Source organism: Dermacentor variabilis, chromosome 6, assembly GCF_050947875.1.
Source record: "Dermacentor variabilis isolate Ectoservices chromosome 6, ASM5094787v1, whole genome shotgun sequence".
In the NCBI taxonomy this organism is placed as follows: Eukaryota; Metazoa; Arthropoda; class Arachnida; order Ixodida; family Ixodidae; genus Dermacentor; species Dermacentor variabilis.
In genome coordinates, this window is record NC_134573.1 from 160,248,249 (window position 1) to 160,267,623 (window position 19,375).

Below are 19,375 nucleotides of genomic sequence, written 5' to 3' on the forward strand. Positions count from 1 at the left end.
TTATCTGTGTCCGATCAGCGTTTATGTTTTGTGAGCAGATAAACTCTTATGTCCCGCAGCAGGCGTAACCCACGGCAGGCAGAAAAGCGAGCCACAGACACGCGAATTCAGCACTATGCCCGACCATGACCACTATGCCGATCAAGTGCCAGCCGCCCCTTCTGCACTTAGACTCTCCCGTGTGCCATGCTCTCCTATTACGTCAGCGTAAAGTACATAAACTGCGTATGTTGCAGAGAGCCAGTTGCATTTCCTTTCTCTCTGAATCTGCGAGGTGACTTTGCTCCGGACATGAAATGGACGTGTAAATTAAAGCAAACATGATAAATTGTTTTTGCGGAAGTCTGGTAAGCCGCCAAGTTCGCATGCAGTGATTGTGCTGACTGGATCACTTTGTTGTTTGCAGGAGAACAAAATTAACGAGGCAAACCAAAAACTGACGGACACAAAGAAAGGTGTTGCTGAGATGAAAGCATTCATTGACGAGATGAGAGTAGAAAGAGACACCAAAATGAGGGAACTCAACGAAACAAGATTGGAACTGAAGGCAAGTTTGAGATTCAAATACTGTCTGCATGTTGGGCTATTGCTTTGAACCATCTTCATCACTGAAGTGTCCTGTGCACATGTAGGATATCTTGTTAAATTTTACTGCATTTGTTGAGGTTGCATATATTTCTGTACTTGCTAAAGTTGTCCTGGTGTGGATGTCCATTTTCCATGAGCAGAGGCATGTTGCTTGATGCAATATTTGCAAATCACATTTCTTATGGGATTTATGTGCACGTAATAAGGTGTTGCCCTTATCATTCCCTTAGGAAATCAACGACAAAATGCTTCTCTTGAATCAAGAGAAACTTAGCCACCAGGGCCGGTTGAAAACAATCGGAGCCAACAGTGAGTAACTGCCCTTTTCAATAACCTGAAACGTTGCTGCACTTAGAGCACTGCAATGCAAATTCCTTTTTTTTTTTTTGCTTCCAGATAATTACTCTCTCGCAATGAACAGCTGTGGGAGTAAAGAGATCAGTTTGAACATGTTACGTTCAACGCTGGCCAGTGTTGAGAAGGAAGCCGAGCTCAAGCAGCAGGACGTCGACAATAACAATGCTCAGCTAAAGGTGAGAGCACAGCCTTTAGCGACAACTTTCCTAGGCTTGCACATTCTAGACTTTCATATTTGTGGAAACGGTTCGTATACTGTTGCCAATAGATATTTAGTGCAAAAATTAGGCGGCAAAAATTTTCGAGATATTGGGCAGTCTGGAAAAAGTGATTTCCAAAGTAAAATCAATTTTACTGATTTTTACAACTCCAGCACTGCAGCAAATTCTTTTTCAAAAGTTTTCATTATGTCTCGCTCTATTGAAATGTCTACTTTAAATTTCGTGATGGTCAAGGTTATGAGAGCGTTTAGCATTCACTTGTCACACATCTCTATGTGCTTCATCATCAAGTGCAGATTTTGTGCCTGCAACCTTGACTCCACGATGCTTGTCATTTAAGGCTGTTACTGTGGATGCTAATAGATGCTGACGCAGTGCTGTGTCTAAAAGCCCTGACCTGTGCAGTTTGTGATGGTGTGTGCCGAACAGGAAAAAAGGAAAAATGGGCACTGCACTTAGTCGTGATTTTCAGGCACGAATGGAATGGATTTGGTAATGTGCTGTACAAGGTTGATTCAGATGAAATCGTCATGCTCATGTTGGTGTTCATGTAAAGTGGTGTTAATGTGCATGCTTGATGATCAGGAGTGAACCTATTATTATCAGCAAGTTGGTGGCGCTTTTGGTCATGGTGATGGCAAGAAACAGTAAAAAATAGGTACATATAGTAAAGGAACTGAAAATGAATTGCATAATTTGCAAGGTGGAACATGTGTGTCTTGGAGTCTTTGCAGTGTATCTACTCCTTTGTTAGAAGTTTCAAAACCACTAAACATGCGACGTGGCCTGTCTTCACGCTGCCCACCGCGGTAGCTTAGCGGCTATGGTTCTGCGCTTCTAAGCTCAAGGTCGCAGGTTCGATCCCAGCTGTGGTGCCCGCATTTGGCTGGGAGAGAAAGGCTAAGACGCTTGTGTACATCGATGTAGGTGCATGCTAAGAGCCCCAGGTGGTCAAATTAATCCCTCAGGTCAAAACTAATCCAGAATCTCCGACTATGGCTTGCCTCATATCCAGATTGAGGTTTTGGCATGTGAAAACCGCATAACCTAATTTAAGTTTCTGTCTTCAGGCTGCAAACTGGTGCCTCCTTTAGAACTTTTATTGCTCTAAATGCCCAGTGAAATTGATTGTTGATTCAGCTGGCCAATCCTTGGGATTCATTTTTTCTTCTTGTTCTGTGGGAGAAAAGGCAACTTGTTTGGTGATTGATGCAATACCTGGTTTCTTACTGATCTATTCAAATCAGATTTCGTCAAATGCACTGATAAAATATGCCACCTTGTGCCTCATCAACCAAACCCACCTGGGGCAGAAGTAAAACATTGCTCCTAAAAATGGCCAAGCTATATAAAGATCCTAATATCCTAGACTGGATTTAATGCTTTCTGACTAACCGTTTATAGTATGTTCACGCTAATGATTGACTCCCCTACTGTTCTTGTACTTCAGGCGTACCACAAGAATCAGTTTTGGGCCCATTACTATTTCTTATTTATATTAGTGACTTACCTGTCGGTATTAACTCTAGCATTAAACTCTTTGCTGATGATTATATGCTTTATCATGTAATTAATAACCCACAGGACGTTTCTATTTTGCAATCTTACATTGATGCTATTTCTAACTGGTGCAAGAAGTGGCTTATGAAGCTAAATACTTAAAACCGTAAGGTCATGAGAGTAATGCATCACAATAAATTGAATGAAAACTTTGCTTATACCCTTAATAACTCTGCTTTAGCCCCCATTACTAGTTACCGCTCTCTTGGCGTGCATGTAACTCACAGCCTCTCATGGAATATACATGTTGAACATGTAATTAACAAAGTTGATAGCATGCTTGGATTTCTACGCTGAAATGTTTCCTCCGTTCCCTCTGATTTAAAAATTAAATTATACGCAAATCTAGATAAATCAAAATTAGAATAAGCTTGCTCTATTTGGGACTCGTCTAGCACCACATAAATCACCGCCCTTGAATTTATTCAGAATCACGCTGCCTTATATGTGTTCTCTAATTACTCTTGCTACGCCAGCATTTCTTTAATGAAAGCTAATTTAGGTCTACCGACACTTCGGTCAAGCCACAAGTGCTTCCGCTTAAACCTCTATCATAATCTTTTTTTACACTAACCCAACACAATCTTTTTCTCCTTTCAGAGTATCTGTCCTCACAGATCTATTATAAACTCAAGGTTAAAATTCCTTTATGTCGCACTAACACTCGCCATGCCTCCTTTTTGCCGCAAACAAGCAGTGACTAGAACCATCTTCTCGCATCCGTCACTGCAATTGATGACCCTGTCGCCTTTAAAGTTGCAATTAATAATTTATTGTTAGCTCCTCTCTGTAATACCCTCGGGTCCTGAGAGTATGAGAATGAATGAATGAATGAATGAATGAATGAATGAATGAAGCGCAGCGGGACACATAGAGATTAAAACAGGACGAGCACTTAATAAAATGAATGTTTGTTTGAAGCATGGACAGGAAAAGCAGGCAGACCTTTGATTATGCTGCAATACAATCCGCAGTACAAACTAGCCCAGCGGTCCACCCTTCTGCACCATTGGGATATGCAAATTCACTATGAGAGGAACTGGGATGCCCACCCTCCCCCTTGGCTTCACAGCACTAGACAGGGTATGGGAGCCTCAGTACAGAGCCTGGCAGCAGATATTGTCACTGACAGGGCAGTTTCAAAACCTTTGACAATGGCTGTGCAACAAGAGCAGCACTCTTGCTTTTTCTAGTGCCGTCATTTAGCAGTGTTATACTGCAATCAAACATGCCCTTTCAATGACCATTGAAGTCAAAGATAATTGAAATCAGGGAGCCCCATTGGCTTCCGTCCATAAGCTCGCTTAAAAGGAGCGAATCAGGCACATGGATTTTAAAGGCATTTGGTTTCAATGGCGATCGAAAGCGAGCGTGTGACTGCAATATGAGGGGGTGCTGCTTGCAATATCTAATATTATTGCCTCGTCTTTTCCAGGAGTTAAAAGATAGGTTAGCAGACCTTGTTCAGCAGAACGAGACATTGATGAGAGAATTTACTCAGAAGAAGCAGCAAGTTCTTGCACTAAAGAAGCAGAAGAGCAGTTCCATAACATTAGATGCCTGGAATGACAACTCGGAGTTCGCATCTGCAGATTCATGGCCAGGTATGCCAGCAAATGCCCCGCATGATGCCTGATGCCCTTCTGCTACACTTGCTGATGCCGCAGAAGATACCTTCAATAAGCAGCCTTTCATTAAATGTGCATGTGGGATGCTCGACTTGTCACAATTAAATTATCACTGTTTCAGTATGAAGCTTTCTTTGGCTCTTAACACCATTTTGCGTCGGTGGCTGGCCGAGTTAACTGAATTGATCCCATAAACGTGCAACCAAAGGCGGTGGCTTGGTGGTCCAATTCTGATATTACCAGTGCAAGATGTGTGTCCTCGCAAAGAGATTTAACCCCTTCTGTGCCATGGATGAGCTAGGTTCATCCTTGCATTTATGATAAAAGCCGCCAAGGATGAGATGTTCATAACACTTTTCATTTTCTATCCATACTTTTTTTGTGGCCCTTTTGTGTGTATATTTCTTTCATTTCCTATTACAATGCTGTTAATTTTTACTTTTTCAATAATTGGTTGACGTTTTGTATGTTAATGCTTAAAATTTGTCGACATTGTTTTTTGTAACGGGCACAGCGGGGCAAAATCTGGTCATTTTTCGTCAGAATTCAGGAGAATGCTGTGGCACAGGAGAATTTGACGTGGTTCTTAACATGGGCTGATCCTGGTGGCACTGCGACATCACAGCACCCACACGCCTCATTGCATTTGCCAACGAAGCTAACCAATAACTGCTTCCAGCAGCATATCTCAGCACGTCTACGGGGAAAATTTCGCTTGATTTTGACTATCATCCTCCTATGGTGCCTGCTGAATTTCTTGCTCTACAGTTTTATAGATTTCCATTTGTAAGTCTTATGACTGGGCCTGCATTTCTGTTTCAGGTGAAAGCACTCAGCCTGAGCCTTCCTCTGGTCTTGTAAAATACAGAGCACTATATGCATTTGAGGCACGAAACGCTGATGAGCTTTCGATAATGCCAGGAGACATTATCATGGTGAGTAGTACAAGGGTCATTTTGTAGCAGTATTTCTAACATGCATTCAAGAGCAAAAGTCTAAAGACTGCAGTGTTGGCAAAAAAAAAAAAAAAAATTAATTCCTCGTAGCACAGCTATGAAACGGGGAATTATCTCAATGCATTTCATTGGGAGAACAGGCATACATAGACTCTAGTGCTTGATTTCAGTGTGCATATCTAGGCTGCATCGAATTTTTTTTTTTTTTTCGTGGCATCCATAATGTCTAGATTTTTTGCTTGTGGCTGTAGATAGTTGAAGGTTAAAAACCGCCCTAGTAAATTCTCCCAATGACCCTGGCTTGATACTTGGGACACATCTTTAGCTGTTGCAGAGTTAATATCAGCACACTAGCTCTTGTGCATGATGCGCAATATAGTCCACCCTTAATAAGAACAACTAGTTAGTAATTAGTATTCAAATGAAATCAATATGAATGCATGATCAACTTCATAAGAAAAAAGTGCTTGATGTGGCTTGTTAGGTGGGCCTATAATAGTAAAAGTTTTGCTGATGCCTTCATGTCAAAAGTAAGCTCTAATCGTTCCTGAAATACTAATTTCGTGTTCGCTTAAAAAGTGAATTCTACCGATACACAGCAACCATTTGTATTGTAAAACATATACTCAGGGTTTAAAAAGTATTTAATATCCTTGCCATCTCATAGGTATTTAAGCTTGTGTGTACTGTATCTTAATTTTTGTGCTCTGTATCTGGTGCCTTTCACTTGCATTTTGTTCGGCTTGTGTGAATATACATTTTTGGTTTAAAGCAAATTCGAAGTTAATAGTTGTACCAAATAATTATGAAGCAAACAATTTGAATAGTGGCATTTGCATAAAATTTTGACACTATCACCAGAAAGTGAAAAATGTTAAAAAGAAAACGGTTGGGAGGGTCGGGGGGGGTCTTTACTTGCATAGATGGAGGCAGTTTCATCTTTAGGAGCACTTTATTTTCAAAGTGCAGTGATATTTATTGCAAGAATTCAGCTTGATCAACATCTCTTGCAATGCAAGCAGTGCAGAAATTTCAGTTAGACTTTTGCTCGGTGCAAGAAGTCATTGAATGCAAGGTTGTGACTGATATTTATTGCAAGAATGCAGCTTGATCAATATCTTTTGCAATGCAAGCAGTACAGAAATTTCAATTAGACTTTTGCTTGGTGCAAGAATTCATTGAATGCAAGGTTCAGTGTACTTGTAATTTTATGATGGTCAGTGCTTTTCACATGATGTCACAATTCATACCATGAAGTGCAAATATTGCACGCAACCTTGACTTCACAACGTTGGCAATTTAGGCTGTGTTGTGCAAGTTTAGCTAGGTGCTTAAAGCCTACACTCAAACACAAGCCGCTCCATCTAGTAAGCACACAGAGGAACTTAGTGGACATGCTCACTAAAGTAGCTGTCCACTACCGAGCCGGCTGGCAGGGAACGCGTCGCACCCATTCCAATCGCACTGCCGTGACAGTTAGGCCTAACTACCACTGCTTCACCGGGTGTTGGTGATCAAAGTTATGATTTAGTGTCAAGTTGGTGCAGATCTATTTGCAGCTCAGTATGACTCCAGAAAAGCTGAGAAGCCACCTTGCTACGCATCACAAAAGAGGAGAGAGAGAGAGTGTGTGTTCGGAGAAAAACGTAAATGACAGCAGCATTCTTTAGACACCATTTTTCCAACATAACGTGCGGGAATGTCTGAAAAATCGAGCGAGACACCATACATTGCCTGAAAATTTGGACACTCTCACACATTGATTTTAATAGAGAAGGTGGCAGTTCTGCAGGTATGTTGTAATAATCAAGGAGGTTCGAAAAATTGTCTGGCAGCTGTAAACGAATTTGTTTTTGACTTGTCTGTGTGAGACATGTTAATGGCGTTGTGGCTTTCTCAATGAAACTGCCGATTGTGTTTTTAAATTTAGATATGTTCATTCCTAATACTTTGAAAACTCTTTTTTGGATATGTTCATTCCTAATACTTTGAAAACTCTTGATACCAAAATTTGAACCGAACTGAATAGCACAACATTCAATTGAATGTCATAGAATATTGCATGCTTGCACAAGCCTGCATGTTATTTAATATTGAGAGTGCTATGTTGCAGCTGTAATGGGCACTAAGACTTGCAAATGGCCTTGGGACCTTGGTTAAATAGCGCTTTGTCGTGTCTCTGGTTCCAGGTGCAGGAGAACCAGCACGGGGAACCGGGTTGGCTCGGGGGAGAGCTACAGGGCAAGACAGGCTGGTTTCCGGAGTCCTACGTCGAGAAGGTGGTCACCTCGCCCACTGGTGGCTTTCCCGTGGACAACAACCAGGTGGCTGCCGCAGCCGGCGCGGCTGAGACTGTGCACATCGTGGGAACCGAGATGAAGATGACCCTGGAGTGAGCCTTGCTTGCCGCTGTTTTTCCATGCGGGCTTTGTTTTCAGAGAAAGGTTGCTGGTGTGCAATAATGACCTTATCGGGAGAACGATACTTAGTGTACAGACATGCTGCAGAGTGGGACATGAAAATGTTGTGTACTACTCTCGTTCACCCCGAGCAGAAAAATTTCTGCTGGCATTCATTTCTTGGTAGGCAGTATTAGTACATCTGGCCAAGTATTCAAAAGTTCATTGCAAACAATAGTCCAAACGGCTGATAGAGCAGAGAAGAAGCAAAGTGTCAGCGTAGTCTGCTCTCTTTGCTTGCTCTGTGGCTCATTGTTTACAGACATGCAGCTTGTGTTATGCATTCACTTGCGCTTAGGTATGCCTTCCTTGTAGAGATATTGATAGGTATGCCTTCCTTGTAGAGAGCAGAGAAGAAGCAAAGTGTCAGCGTAGTCTGCTCTCTTTGCTTGCTCTGTGGCTCATTGTTTACAGACATGCAGCTTGTGTTATGCATTCACTTGCGCTTAGGTATGCCTTCCTTGTAGAGATATTGATAGGTATGCCTTCCTTGTAGAGAGCAGAGAAGAAGCGAAGTGTCAGCGTAGTCTGCTCTCTTTGCTTGCTCTGTGGCTCATTGTTTACAGACATGCAGCTTGTGTTATGCATTCACTTGCGCTTAGGTATGCCTTCCTTGTAGAGATATTGATCTAGCACCTTGGGTGGTGATACTTTCACGGAAGGTAACCTCGTTGACCTTGTGTTCACATGCCAAAACATGGTAGGCACTGCTTTCCTGCAATGTAATGTACGCGTTGTTTCTCACTCTGTCCGCAGAGGAATTTCCGAGGCCCCGGAGAATGGTCGCGAGCCGGCACTGGACGAAGTGTCTGCGCCCGATGTTCTGCAGCCCTCGGAGAACTCCTGCTTTACCCAGCTACCCCGGGGGGCCCCCAGTGTGGACACCACATCTCCTGTGCCTGGCGAGGTGAGCTGGTGCAGACCCCTTCGTGGCGGCCACGTGCTTCAATTAGGGCCCTGTAACACCTTTCCTCCGGGGTACTGAGAACGCACCGAAGCGAGTGCAATGCCCTCGAATGAATATATACCCCAACAAAGTTTTGAAGAAAACTTAATAGTAATGGAGACATAAAGAGAGGCACATTTACTTTTCCCGTTTCCCTCTTAGCTGGGTAAATGTCCTGCCCATTTCTGCTTCCTCAGTTTTTTTTTTCTTTCTGTGGTGCACTTATAATAACCATTCAAGGTTGGCATCTGATAAAAGTGCCTGAGAGCAACAAAGGAATGGTGACAGGATGGGCTGGATGTGTTAACCACTGCCGTTTCCTCGCTTGCTAGAAGATTGGAGGGCTGTGCATACGCAAGCAAGGCTTTGCTTGGGAGTGACTTTTGGTCATGAACAGTCGCACAGTGCCTGGTGTCTATGGGCTTTGTCATTCATGGCATCAAAATAGAGGAAGCCTCGAAAGTAGCAGGAAAGAGAAAAGGCATTATTTCATGTGAGATTTTTGCTTCTCTGCTGTATGCAGTGGAATAATAATTTGAATTGTATGTTCATGGCAGCACTGTCTACAGACCGAGAACGTTTTATTACAGTGTTCAAAAAGTATGGCAGTGTATCTTGAAATATGGTCGATGCAATCTTTCAAGGTGGTTGTCCCCCACACCATAAACAGGCTGTCTAGTTTTCTGGGTGCAGGACAATCCGTGGGTACCTCTAATAATACTGCAGTTGTCAATGCGCAGTCCCTTGCTTATACTATGCCCCATTATGCTCAAAGAGATGCGTGTGCAGCCACAAGACTGGCTTCATGAACAGGTCTTCTCAACTCTATTATATTTATTTCCAGGGAGAAACTGCTCCACAGGGCTTGCAGGCACAAGCTCTGTTCCCGTGGAGAGCGAAGAAGGAAAATCATCTCACTTTCAACAAAGGTGATGTCATTGCGGTCAAAGAGCAGCAAGACATGTGGTGGTACGGGGAATTCCAAGGGAAGGCAAGTGTCTGTTTTTACCACAGAGGGTGTTTCCGTGATGGCTGATATGTTAGGTTACAGATTACGTCAACACATTATAGTGGTGGCTACTACAGCAGCTTCACACAGTTTGATTGGTCTAGAGGGGTGGGCCCTGAAATAAATATGTAACCTATAATTTGACTGAACCTAACCTAACCTTGCTGGTAGTCTTGTCTTACTTATAGTAATTTGCTTAGAAATAGTTGACAGAGCTGATATTTCAGCTTGTTGACACAAGTGATATGGGATATGTGGTCAGTGGTTTTGAACTGGCACGGAAATTTGTCACTGCCAACAAAGTGTGACAGCTACACTCCAAGATGTTTCCTTTAGCAAACACGAACGGTGCCATAAAGGCAGAAAACCTAAGACACGCAATGCAAGAAAGCTCAAACTTGCAGCTGGCCATATATGGCACCTAGTAAAATTTTGTACCAGCTAGCACATGTCAGACTTTCTCGTCATAAATTTTTTAGTGGCATATGAATGTTTCTTCATTCTGGTGCAACAGCCCTGCCTAACTCAGTGCTGCAATGTGTTGCAGAAGTCGATTACAGCTGTTGCTTGATTTTCTTTTGTTTGTACAGTTATTTTATCATTCTTTCTACGCCTTTCAGCTTGGATGGTTTCCAAAGTCTTACGTCAGACTCATCTCGGGCCCTGTGAAGACATTCAAGTAAGTGACTTGTAAATAAATTGGATCATGCATCAACATTAGCAAGAAATTGGGGGTAGTGAGGCTGTCTTGCTGTTATATGATGATGAACACATTTAGCAGATTGCATGACAAGCTTTGCTTCTGTGTGTGTGTGTTGTGTGTGTGTTGTGTGTGTGTTGTGTGTGTTGTGTGTGTGTGTGTGTGTGTGTGTGTGTGTTGTGTGTGTGGCTTAAAGTTATAATCATTTTTTCAGCAACCAGGTGTCGGATTTACAAGAATTTGGAGATGTGCCTCCTGAACCCCCAGCAGATTTCCCAGGTTAGTTTCTACCTTCTTTTTTTCTGTAATGGTGGGTAGCCCACAGGTACAGTTTGAAGCAGTAGTTGTTATCAGCAGCATACAAGGTGAGCTAAATTACATAATGGGTCTTTTGCTGCAATTATGGCTGGCTTTCCTGTGAAGTTTCTCCTAGTGAAGTTGTCAGGCACAGTGACAGAATATAAGTACTATTTAAGACTGATGCACACTTTGTGTCTGTTTGCTGAAAATTTATAAAATGCTGTCGGACATTTCTGGCAAGGCTTGAAAAATTTATGAATTGCTTCCAATATGCAGCTGACAATCATGTGCCAGTGTTTCTACGCTAGTATCCCCTTTTGATGAGCACATTTTGCTTCGCCTCAATCTTTCTGTGACCTGTTGATCTTAAAACCTTTCTCACTGATGCCTTGTTAGGTGTGTTTTCTCACGAAACCTCCTTTCCTATCTTTGAAAGGGCTTAAATGCAAATGCACTCGCATACTTAGATTTAGGTGCACGTTAGACAAGCTCAGGCGGTCAAAATTAATCCAGAACCCTTTATGGTGCCCTTGGTAGCCTTGTACAGCTTTGGGATGTAAAACCTCAGTTTAATTATTACTGCAGTGCCAGATGAAGCCTGTACATGCGTCCATGATTGACTGCGCGGTCCTCATGCAGGCAGTTCGTGTTCGTTAAGCCATTGCTTTCTTCCCCTGCAGTTGCAGCCGAGGAGAAGTACATTGCCCTGTATGCATACCAGTCTCAAGAGCCAGGGGACCTGAGCTTCAATGCTGGTGATGTGATCAGTGTCAGCAAGAAAGAAGGCGAATGGTGGACAGGGACGTTGGCTGGCCAGACAGGAATCTTTCCTAGCAACTACGTACGCCTGTACGAACCAGAAGTCAAGGTAGGAAAATGATTTGCTCTTTTGTGGCAGGGCGCTACTGACGTGCGGCATGCATTAATAAAGGCCAACTGCAACAAAATCTTGGACTGCACGAAACTATAGTTTGATATAGTGTAGATATATAGAGCAGTCTCTGTGCAAAATTTTATTTGCAATACAAACGGATGCATCACGAAAGGCTTGCAAAAGTTCTTGTTTATATAGAAACTGGAAAACAACAAAACAACACCACTATTACCACTTGCCAGAAATGACACATCAGTCTAAATGCATGGCTCCTTGGCATGACCTCCGCGATTAGGAGTCCACGGTTGCCAGCAGCGTGCTAAAAAAAACAGTCGGAGTTTTTCCCTAAAGGTGAAGCATCGATTGTGATACCAAATTATTAGACAGCTATATAAAGTAAGGATAGTAGCTTTATCGGCCGTATAAACTTGTAAACATTCACTTACTAACTAAATTGACAAGCATGGTGTCACGGGCACACAAGCAAACATGAACACATCTCACTCGATGACTGCAGACACTCTCTGTCAAAACGCTGGCGTGAGGAAGTGCAGTAGCAGGAGCAAGCGAATTGACCTTCGTGGTGCCTTTTGCTTCAACGCGAACTAAGCGGCAAGAACACCTGCACACGAAGCTATCTGCACTCGGTGCACTCTTCACTCTGTCAGGCGAGCCAACGATGCGGCTCAATGATTGTCCGCGCGAAAGGGAGGAGAGCGGGGAAGAAGCGCGCCGTCTTCTGTCGCGCACCCAACATTGCAAAGCACCGGGAAGGGAAAGTAGGGGGCGGCATTCTACTTTGGCTGCAACTGCATATGTGGCGACTGCGTGCTGTCGTGTGGCCATATCTTGAGAGCGATCTACGTTGGGGGCAAAGTCTAGCGGTGTCAACAGCTTGTAACTTTGTGCATCCTTTTGTTCTTGGCACTGAGTTTGTGTTGAAGCGATACACAGCACAAAGGTCATTTCACTCGGTGCTGCTCCCGCACTTGCTCATGGCAACATTTCGACAGTGAGTGTCCACAGTCATCGAGTGTGATGGGTTCATGCTTGCTGTGCGTGCTGACACCATGCTTGTTCGTTAAGTTAGCAAGCGAATGTTTACAAGTTGACACAACCGATAAAATTGCTGTCCTTACTTCGTATGACTGTCTGCCAATTTGCAATCGCAATCGATGCATTGCCTTTCTGGCGAAACTGCAACTTTTTTTTATTCAGAGGAATCGCCCCCGTCGGCAATGGCGCCGACTCTCTTCGTCATCGGCGAGGGTGATGGTCGAAGTGCAGAAAGCACGGCGTGTCTAAAGCGTTGCAAATGCCGGTTCACGAAAGTCGGCTTTGCCGCTCTACATAAGTGTTAAGTGATGAAGCATATGCAATGTATGGCGCTGAAACATATCAAGAGAACTTTGTCATGGTGCATGAAATGTGTTCTTTAATATACACGCGTGCATCCGCCGTCTCATTTCACTTTACGAGCACCAAGGTGCACAATTCTAATTTCCTACAGTCAGCTTTGTGGCAATGTAGCTGTGCTACACGGTCAAGCATGCTTCAGTGTATCGCGGTGAAGCATACCAAGAGTACAAAGGGGCCACTGTCACGTGACATAAAATGTAATCCTTAAATAAAGACGCGTGCATCTGCCGCCTCTTGTTGCAGTGCGATCACCAAGACTCATAATAATTGTACTGGCAATCCTTAGAGCTATTTAGCATGTGGCTGTGGCGATTCGAGTACTTGAAGGCGATTAAAGCCATGTATTCATTTTCTGTCATTTTTTCCATCTCTAGGGGGTCTGAAAAGTCTGATGTTGACTGTCTATACTACTTATTTATTACCAGTTTAATCAAAGTGCGATTTCATTGAAGCTGTCATAAGTGTGTGGATTGGCTAGAAATTGTGCTTACAGCATTTTTAAGTTGAATACATGCTCTTTACATGAGGAGCAGAGTCAACAGCCAGTCAATTGCGTTATAAGAACAAGACCATTTTTGCTGGCAGAAATGCTTTAAGACTGTTCCCATGTGGGTAAATGCTAATTTCTTGCGGATTAGTGCCTTCATTCTATTATTTGCAAGAAGTTACATTTGACTGTTCTTACATATGGCCACAAAAGGGTGAAACTTGTACCATTGCAGCTTCTAGCTTTGCCAGATTCGATGGATTAATTGTGGGGCTCACTTAGACAGGAATGTGTAATAAGAAGGGTGTTTTAAATTGTCACAGACCAGGTAAAAATAGAATCTTTCTTTTGTCATGGTGTGTTTCATGAAATGAATTCGCAGTGACATGTATATGTTCAAGAACAAGCTTACCATGAGCATCAAGCTTTCACCTTTGACAGTTTATTGAGCAGTATACAACCATGCAGGAACGCTAGCAAGAATAATAGGACCAATTGTCAACATAGTTTTGGATGGATTACAAAACATAATACAATTCAAACCAACATAAGCGAAAACATGGGAATTAGGCAGATTAATATGAACCAAATTGTGGTTTGTAAGGCAGCCTTCAGCATAAATGTAAACTGTGCTAACAACCATGTGAACAACCGTAACGTCAGAGCACAACATGAGCGACAGAGCAGAGTTAACAGTACACTAGTTCCCGGAGCAACCTGTTCTTAACATGACTTTACACGACATGATTTTTATGATTTCTTAAGGTTGCTAGCTAGTTCTATGCCAAGCAGTAAATTGGTTGCAATTTTTGTACCAACACGATCAGCAACTCCTTTACGCTATGCATTAGAACATGTCAGGCTGCAATTTCCTAGAATTGCGTACCCGGTATTTTCGACCTTTAAAGAAAAGAACAGATAATGAGTGGGAAGTTATATATCATCTTGCCTACAAGCGAGGAAATCTTTGCTAGATATGAGAGAAATGAGTTTGCATATGGGATTTTCTAACCAGAAGTGTTTTGCAAGACAGCTTGCCTTGCCACGAGGTGTGTGTGCCTGCTGGTATGGGCCGACATTGTTATTGTCCTTTCCGTTGAAGGAGGAGAAAGCAGCATCTGCTGCTGAGGAAATTCCTCTGAATGCAACTTCCACATTGCCGACCAATGAAGAGTTGGGCTTCACTGGAGCGGAGGTAGATCTTTTGGTCTTTTGAGCCCCAGCTGCTTGATTCTGTTCCCTTGCTACCACTGCGCCGGCACCGCATTGCACGCAACTACAGCTTGCTGGAGCATTGCTTAACTCTTCTGGTGTTGATGGGAAATGCATTGTGGAAGGCAGTTGCGTTCTTTTAATATACAGTACGGTCCACTTTTCAAGTGAACACGCAGTGAGTATCCTGCCATAGGTTATCACTGATTTATGGGATAAAGGCCAGCAGACTAACTTTTTTCTTTATAAATGTATGTCATTGGTTATATCAGCCACTTTGTTCTGATACAGGTGAAGAAATGTTAGTTTTATTGGCTTTATTATAGGCTAGGTGTTCCCTTTAAAATTGGACTATTCAGTACATGTTGGTCTAATATGAAAGTGAATGGTGGAGAAGAAGCAATGATTTCTCTACATTATCTTTGCCTACTTTGCAATTTCTCTTTGCCAAATTGCAGACATGCTGAATTAATTTTAAAAATATTATTTTAATTAATAACAGCACCGGTCATTCAAATGAAGACAAGGTGTGAACTGCACATGCTAGCTAGAACTTAGCTGTGGCATGTGTCTTCATACAGGAATCACATCTGTGTCTTCTAGCACATGAAATGCACAAACTGCATGCATCTGTGCACATTTCAGTTAGATTTGTCACCACTATATAGGCAATCTTGCTGTTGAGGAAAGCTGGCTTTATGGTTACAGAAAGAGCCTATTGCCAACGTCTGCCAAGCAGTTCCTGTATTGAACCATGTCTCTGGTAGTGTCTGTTTGGTTGTAGCGCAAGAATGTTAATGTTGAGTACAAATCCAGCATTCCCTTTCATATTGACGTATCTAGTGTACTAGCGAACCTTTGAGAAACTTTTGTGCTAATCTTGTGGTGTTCTCCATTTCTGCTTGTTTCTGTTTTTGTGCAGCAGGTTTTTTGCCTGTGTTTCAATATTCCTAAGGCTTTGGCAATGGTTTAGTTCTTGTTGGATGGTGTGGCTGTTTCTTTTCTTTTTCTGTATTTCTTTTGCATGCCCTTAAAGTGCATATTTTGGAAACTGCTATTCTTCACAACTTTATATTGTTGCCAATTTAGTGCTTCATAAGGCTGGTTGTTACCGCCATCTTTGTTTTTTGCCAATCACTGTCTTAATATAGTTTCTCTTTTTCAATGTTTCTGATGCTAATCTTCTGTGGTACTGTTGATTTTCCGCGATTCCAAGTTATACCTAATTGTCTGACATACTAGCATTTATTGTGTGTCTGGTGTTCATTATAACTGAGACTTCTAGTTTTGATTGTCATTGGTCATTGTCATACTGCACTTACCTTGAGAGCTGTCAGGTAGAGATGTTTTGTTAGCTATGTTGTGTGTTATTCATTTGTTCCTGATGCTAATAAACTGATTGCACTCTGTTTCATGGATAGTCAGCCGAGTGATGGGAGGTTGTACCATAGTTACCTCAGGTGTTGGTTTGGTTTCTTTTGTTCTTTGGTTGTTAACATTGGCTTGCAGCATTTTAATGCATTCAGTATTTGCTGCAGGCTTTAAGAGGAAGCTTTAATGCGGGTGCTCCTCTCTAAATACATGTAAAAGGAGAATTAGTTTTTCTCTGCAACCACTGCACCAAATTTGGCAAAGCTTGTTGCATTTAAAAGAAAAACTTAAAATCTAGAGACTGTTAGTTTCGCATTTCTCATTTAGGTCGTCAATTTCTTATTAAATATTGGCAAAAATTGAACATTTTCAGAAAACAAAACTATCAAGTTTATAACTCTGGTGACTCAGCAGTGAAAAATGATACCACAATTCAATGAGTTGCATCTAGTAGTATATATAAAGCAAACAAAATTGATGTGTTACACTTGAATCTAAGAAATTTTAGTAATGTGGAAATATAGCTTCTGCAAAACCCTTCTACACAATGTAACAAATTAACGTAAGATAGAAAGTGACATATCGAATTTGTCCACTTTTAATGATCTAATGGATGCCATTTACAGAACCACGATAGCTGTTCTTGATGCAGAGCTATTAATTTGTAAACTTAATGCTTCCATTTATTTCATACTTTCGAATTTTTGAAAATTTTTGTAACAAAAATCGGGCCATAAATTGAAATTCCACTTGCAACAGTCACTAGAATTTAACTTTCTCTCTAAAATGCAACATATTTCATTAAAATTGGTCCAGCAGTTATCTCAGGAAAATGCTTTTGCGTTTTACGTGTACTTGAATAGGTCGCGACAAAGTTGGGCCCGAGCTAAAGCTTCCTATTAGCATAATGGATGTCAACCTTGAAAATACTGAAGTCTTTGTTGACTGCCAAAAAGCGAGGGATTTCTTTGAAGAAAGCGCTGCAGACTCGGGCAGTTTGTCTGTTAATATAGTATTACAGCTTTATTGGCACCGTTGAGCTTTCAAAAATTGCATTCGCACAAACACTTGCTAGTTTAAAAGCTGCCACTAAACCTGGTTTCCCTTAGTAACCAAGTAGTGGCCAAATACAACCTAATACGGTAGACTTCCATTAATTTGACTCCACTTAAATTAATTGCTTGGTCAATTCGATCTCGGATCAAAGGCCTTAGTAGGCACCCCTGCATTTACATAAGTCTAAACTTTCGTTATTTAGATCCTAAAATTGGCGTTCGCCGTATAATTAGAATTTGACGACTCAGCATGCACATTCCTGACCCCTATGGTGACTCAATAGCGACTTCTTTACTGGCAGCGACTCTCTCGGCAGAGCTTAGGGGGCAGCGAGCATTTGAACAGTCATTTCCCGTCGAAACACCTATTTTCGACCTACCCTAGGAAAATTTGCAAGTAATAGTGACAACTCACAATGTCCGATTACGGTATTTACCCGATTCTATGCATGCCTTTTTTTTTTTTTTGCCCATGAAAATTAAGCCGTAAACCGCATTTGTTATGCGTTATGCTTTGCCGCATAGCACAGGTGTGTTGCGGGGAAGCTGAATTTAAAGAGAAAGTGCGGCGAAGCCGGTATTGAGTAATTGGCCAGCACTATGCAACGCATATTAGACCGTCCCCCGTTTTTCTTGCTAAAAATAGAGTTTGCATTAGTTTTTCACCTTGTTTAGGGGCTTTAATGTTATCTCTGTTTTTTACCTTGGACACAGAAAGCAGGTGCATTTGATTCGGGGGAGAGTTAGAATTGGGCACACGCTGCCAAATTAATTGGTGTCTTTTGATGTTTTTTCTGCATCTTGTTTAATTCGGCCCATCGTGTAATTAGATTGACGTCGTAGGTCCTGTAGAGATTGATTTAATGGAAGTTGACTTTACCCAAGTTGAACTTTACAGCTTTGATGATCAGGCAGTGTGCTTTTTAAAAGCTTTACAGTATAACCTGCTCTGCTTAAATAGTCACGGTAGGCGCTGTATTCTCGAAGGGTTACTTTCAAGGATGCCTTCACTTTTGTGGGACTTAGCCTCATGGAAGCAACAGGCCTTCTTCCCTCTAGCTTAGCCAGTTTGTTTGCTGAAAGTGATTATCTCTAAAAGGTATCGATCTAGAATACATTGCTTCTCCAGAATAGCATGGAAAGGAACAAAGCAGGCTGCTCTATCAAGGAGATATACACTGAGGAGACATAGCCTACAGACTTTCACAAACAGCTTTTTGGGGTAGTTGGCTTGATGTGCGCATTTTTATCTGATCTTGTCAGGCATCCACAAGGTCAGTTAGGATGGAATAAAGGCTCAGCGAGGCCTTGAACACAAAGGCCCCTGGAGCCCTAGTTTGAGAAACACTGCGGTGGTGCATGTTGCAACACCTCTGATAATCTCTCTAAAAGCTTTTCCTTGCCATTCGGTGTCCTTTCTATGGCAGAATTTTGTGCAGAGGGTATATACGGGAACAGTTCACAATGCTTACATTTCTTCTCTCAAAAATTCTGCCAGAACAACATTAAAAGTCTGCTAGAATCTATATAGATATAGGAGAATTCATTAAAGATCTGCTAAGGAAGTTTCTCTGTGGAAAAATAAGACAGCAAACAGTTGAAAATGGGGGGGGGGGGGGCATTTTTAAGTAGCACGAGTATCAGTTGTGATTGTGATACTGCAAACACAAAGGGAGATCTTAGACAAGCCAAGTAGTTATGGTGTCGCATCTGCTTACGTTGGCAGCATAGTTGGTGCCTGTGAAGTTCATTGACATTTCAGTGTAATGTCAGTATTTCAGAAAGACTCATTATTTCTTTCTGTCGTGCACATTTGTTAACAAAATCCGAGGGCACCTAAGGACGTCTTGCGAGTTGTGGATGTGAAATCATTAATGTCTGATAGAATGCCACTGAGAGGTCCTTCGAGTTACGAATGCCACGCGGGCAAGTGAGCACATTGGGGCACTTGGCGTGTTTCAATTTGGCCTTACTGAGGCGCAGTTGTAACACATGTGAGGGCTTGTGCAGACGAGGATCGCGATAACACATGCTTCCAATAGCGAGGGTGATGTGGTGTTACAGTGCTGCCTTCTCCCTTCACGCAACACCTGGTGTGCTACCACAATAACAGTTGTTTGCTTTCGCCTGCTCTGCTCCATCGAGGTCCAAGCCAGCGTCACGAGCGCACGAGGCATGCTCATGATGTGGTGTCGCAGCCAATGAGAAGTTAAATGCCGTTTCGCTGCTACTG

The 19,375-nt window shown here is 42.3% G+C and overlaps 1 protein-coding gene across 1 annotated transcript in view; it reads left to right on the forward strand.

Moving 5' to 3' along the window:
* The window catches only part of Dap160 (dynamin associated protein 160), an 88,292-nt gene that overhangs the window by 14,288 nt on the left and 54,629 nt on the right, over window positions 1-19,375 (forward strand). Inside the window, exons 11-22 of the mRNA XM_075696463.1 lie at window positions 407-547; window positions 819-897; window positions 985-1,121; window positions 4,162-4,330; window positions 5,177-5,289; window positions 7,500-7,702; window positions 8,526-8,676; window positions 9,560-9,706; window positions 10,345-10,403; window positions 10,639-10,703; window positions 11,405-11,592; window positions 14,607-14,699. Of these exons, the coding sequence (XP_075552578.1) occupies window positions 407-547; window positions 819-897; window positions 985-1,121; window positions 4,162-4,330; window positions 5,177-5,289; window positions 7,500-7,702; window positions 8,526-8,676; window positions 9,560-9,706; window positions 10,345-10,403; window positions 10,639-10,703; window positions 11,405-11,592; window positions 14,607-14,699 (1,545 nt within the window). The remainder of the gene's footprint in view (window positions 1-406; window positions 548-818; window positions 898-984; window positions 1,122-4,161; window positions 4,331-5,176; window positions 5,290-7,499; window positions 7,703-8,525; window positions 8,677-9,559; window positions 9,707-10,344; window positions 10,404-10,638; window positions 10,704-11,404; window positions 11,593-14,606; window positions 14,700-19,375) is intronic.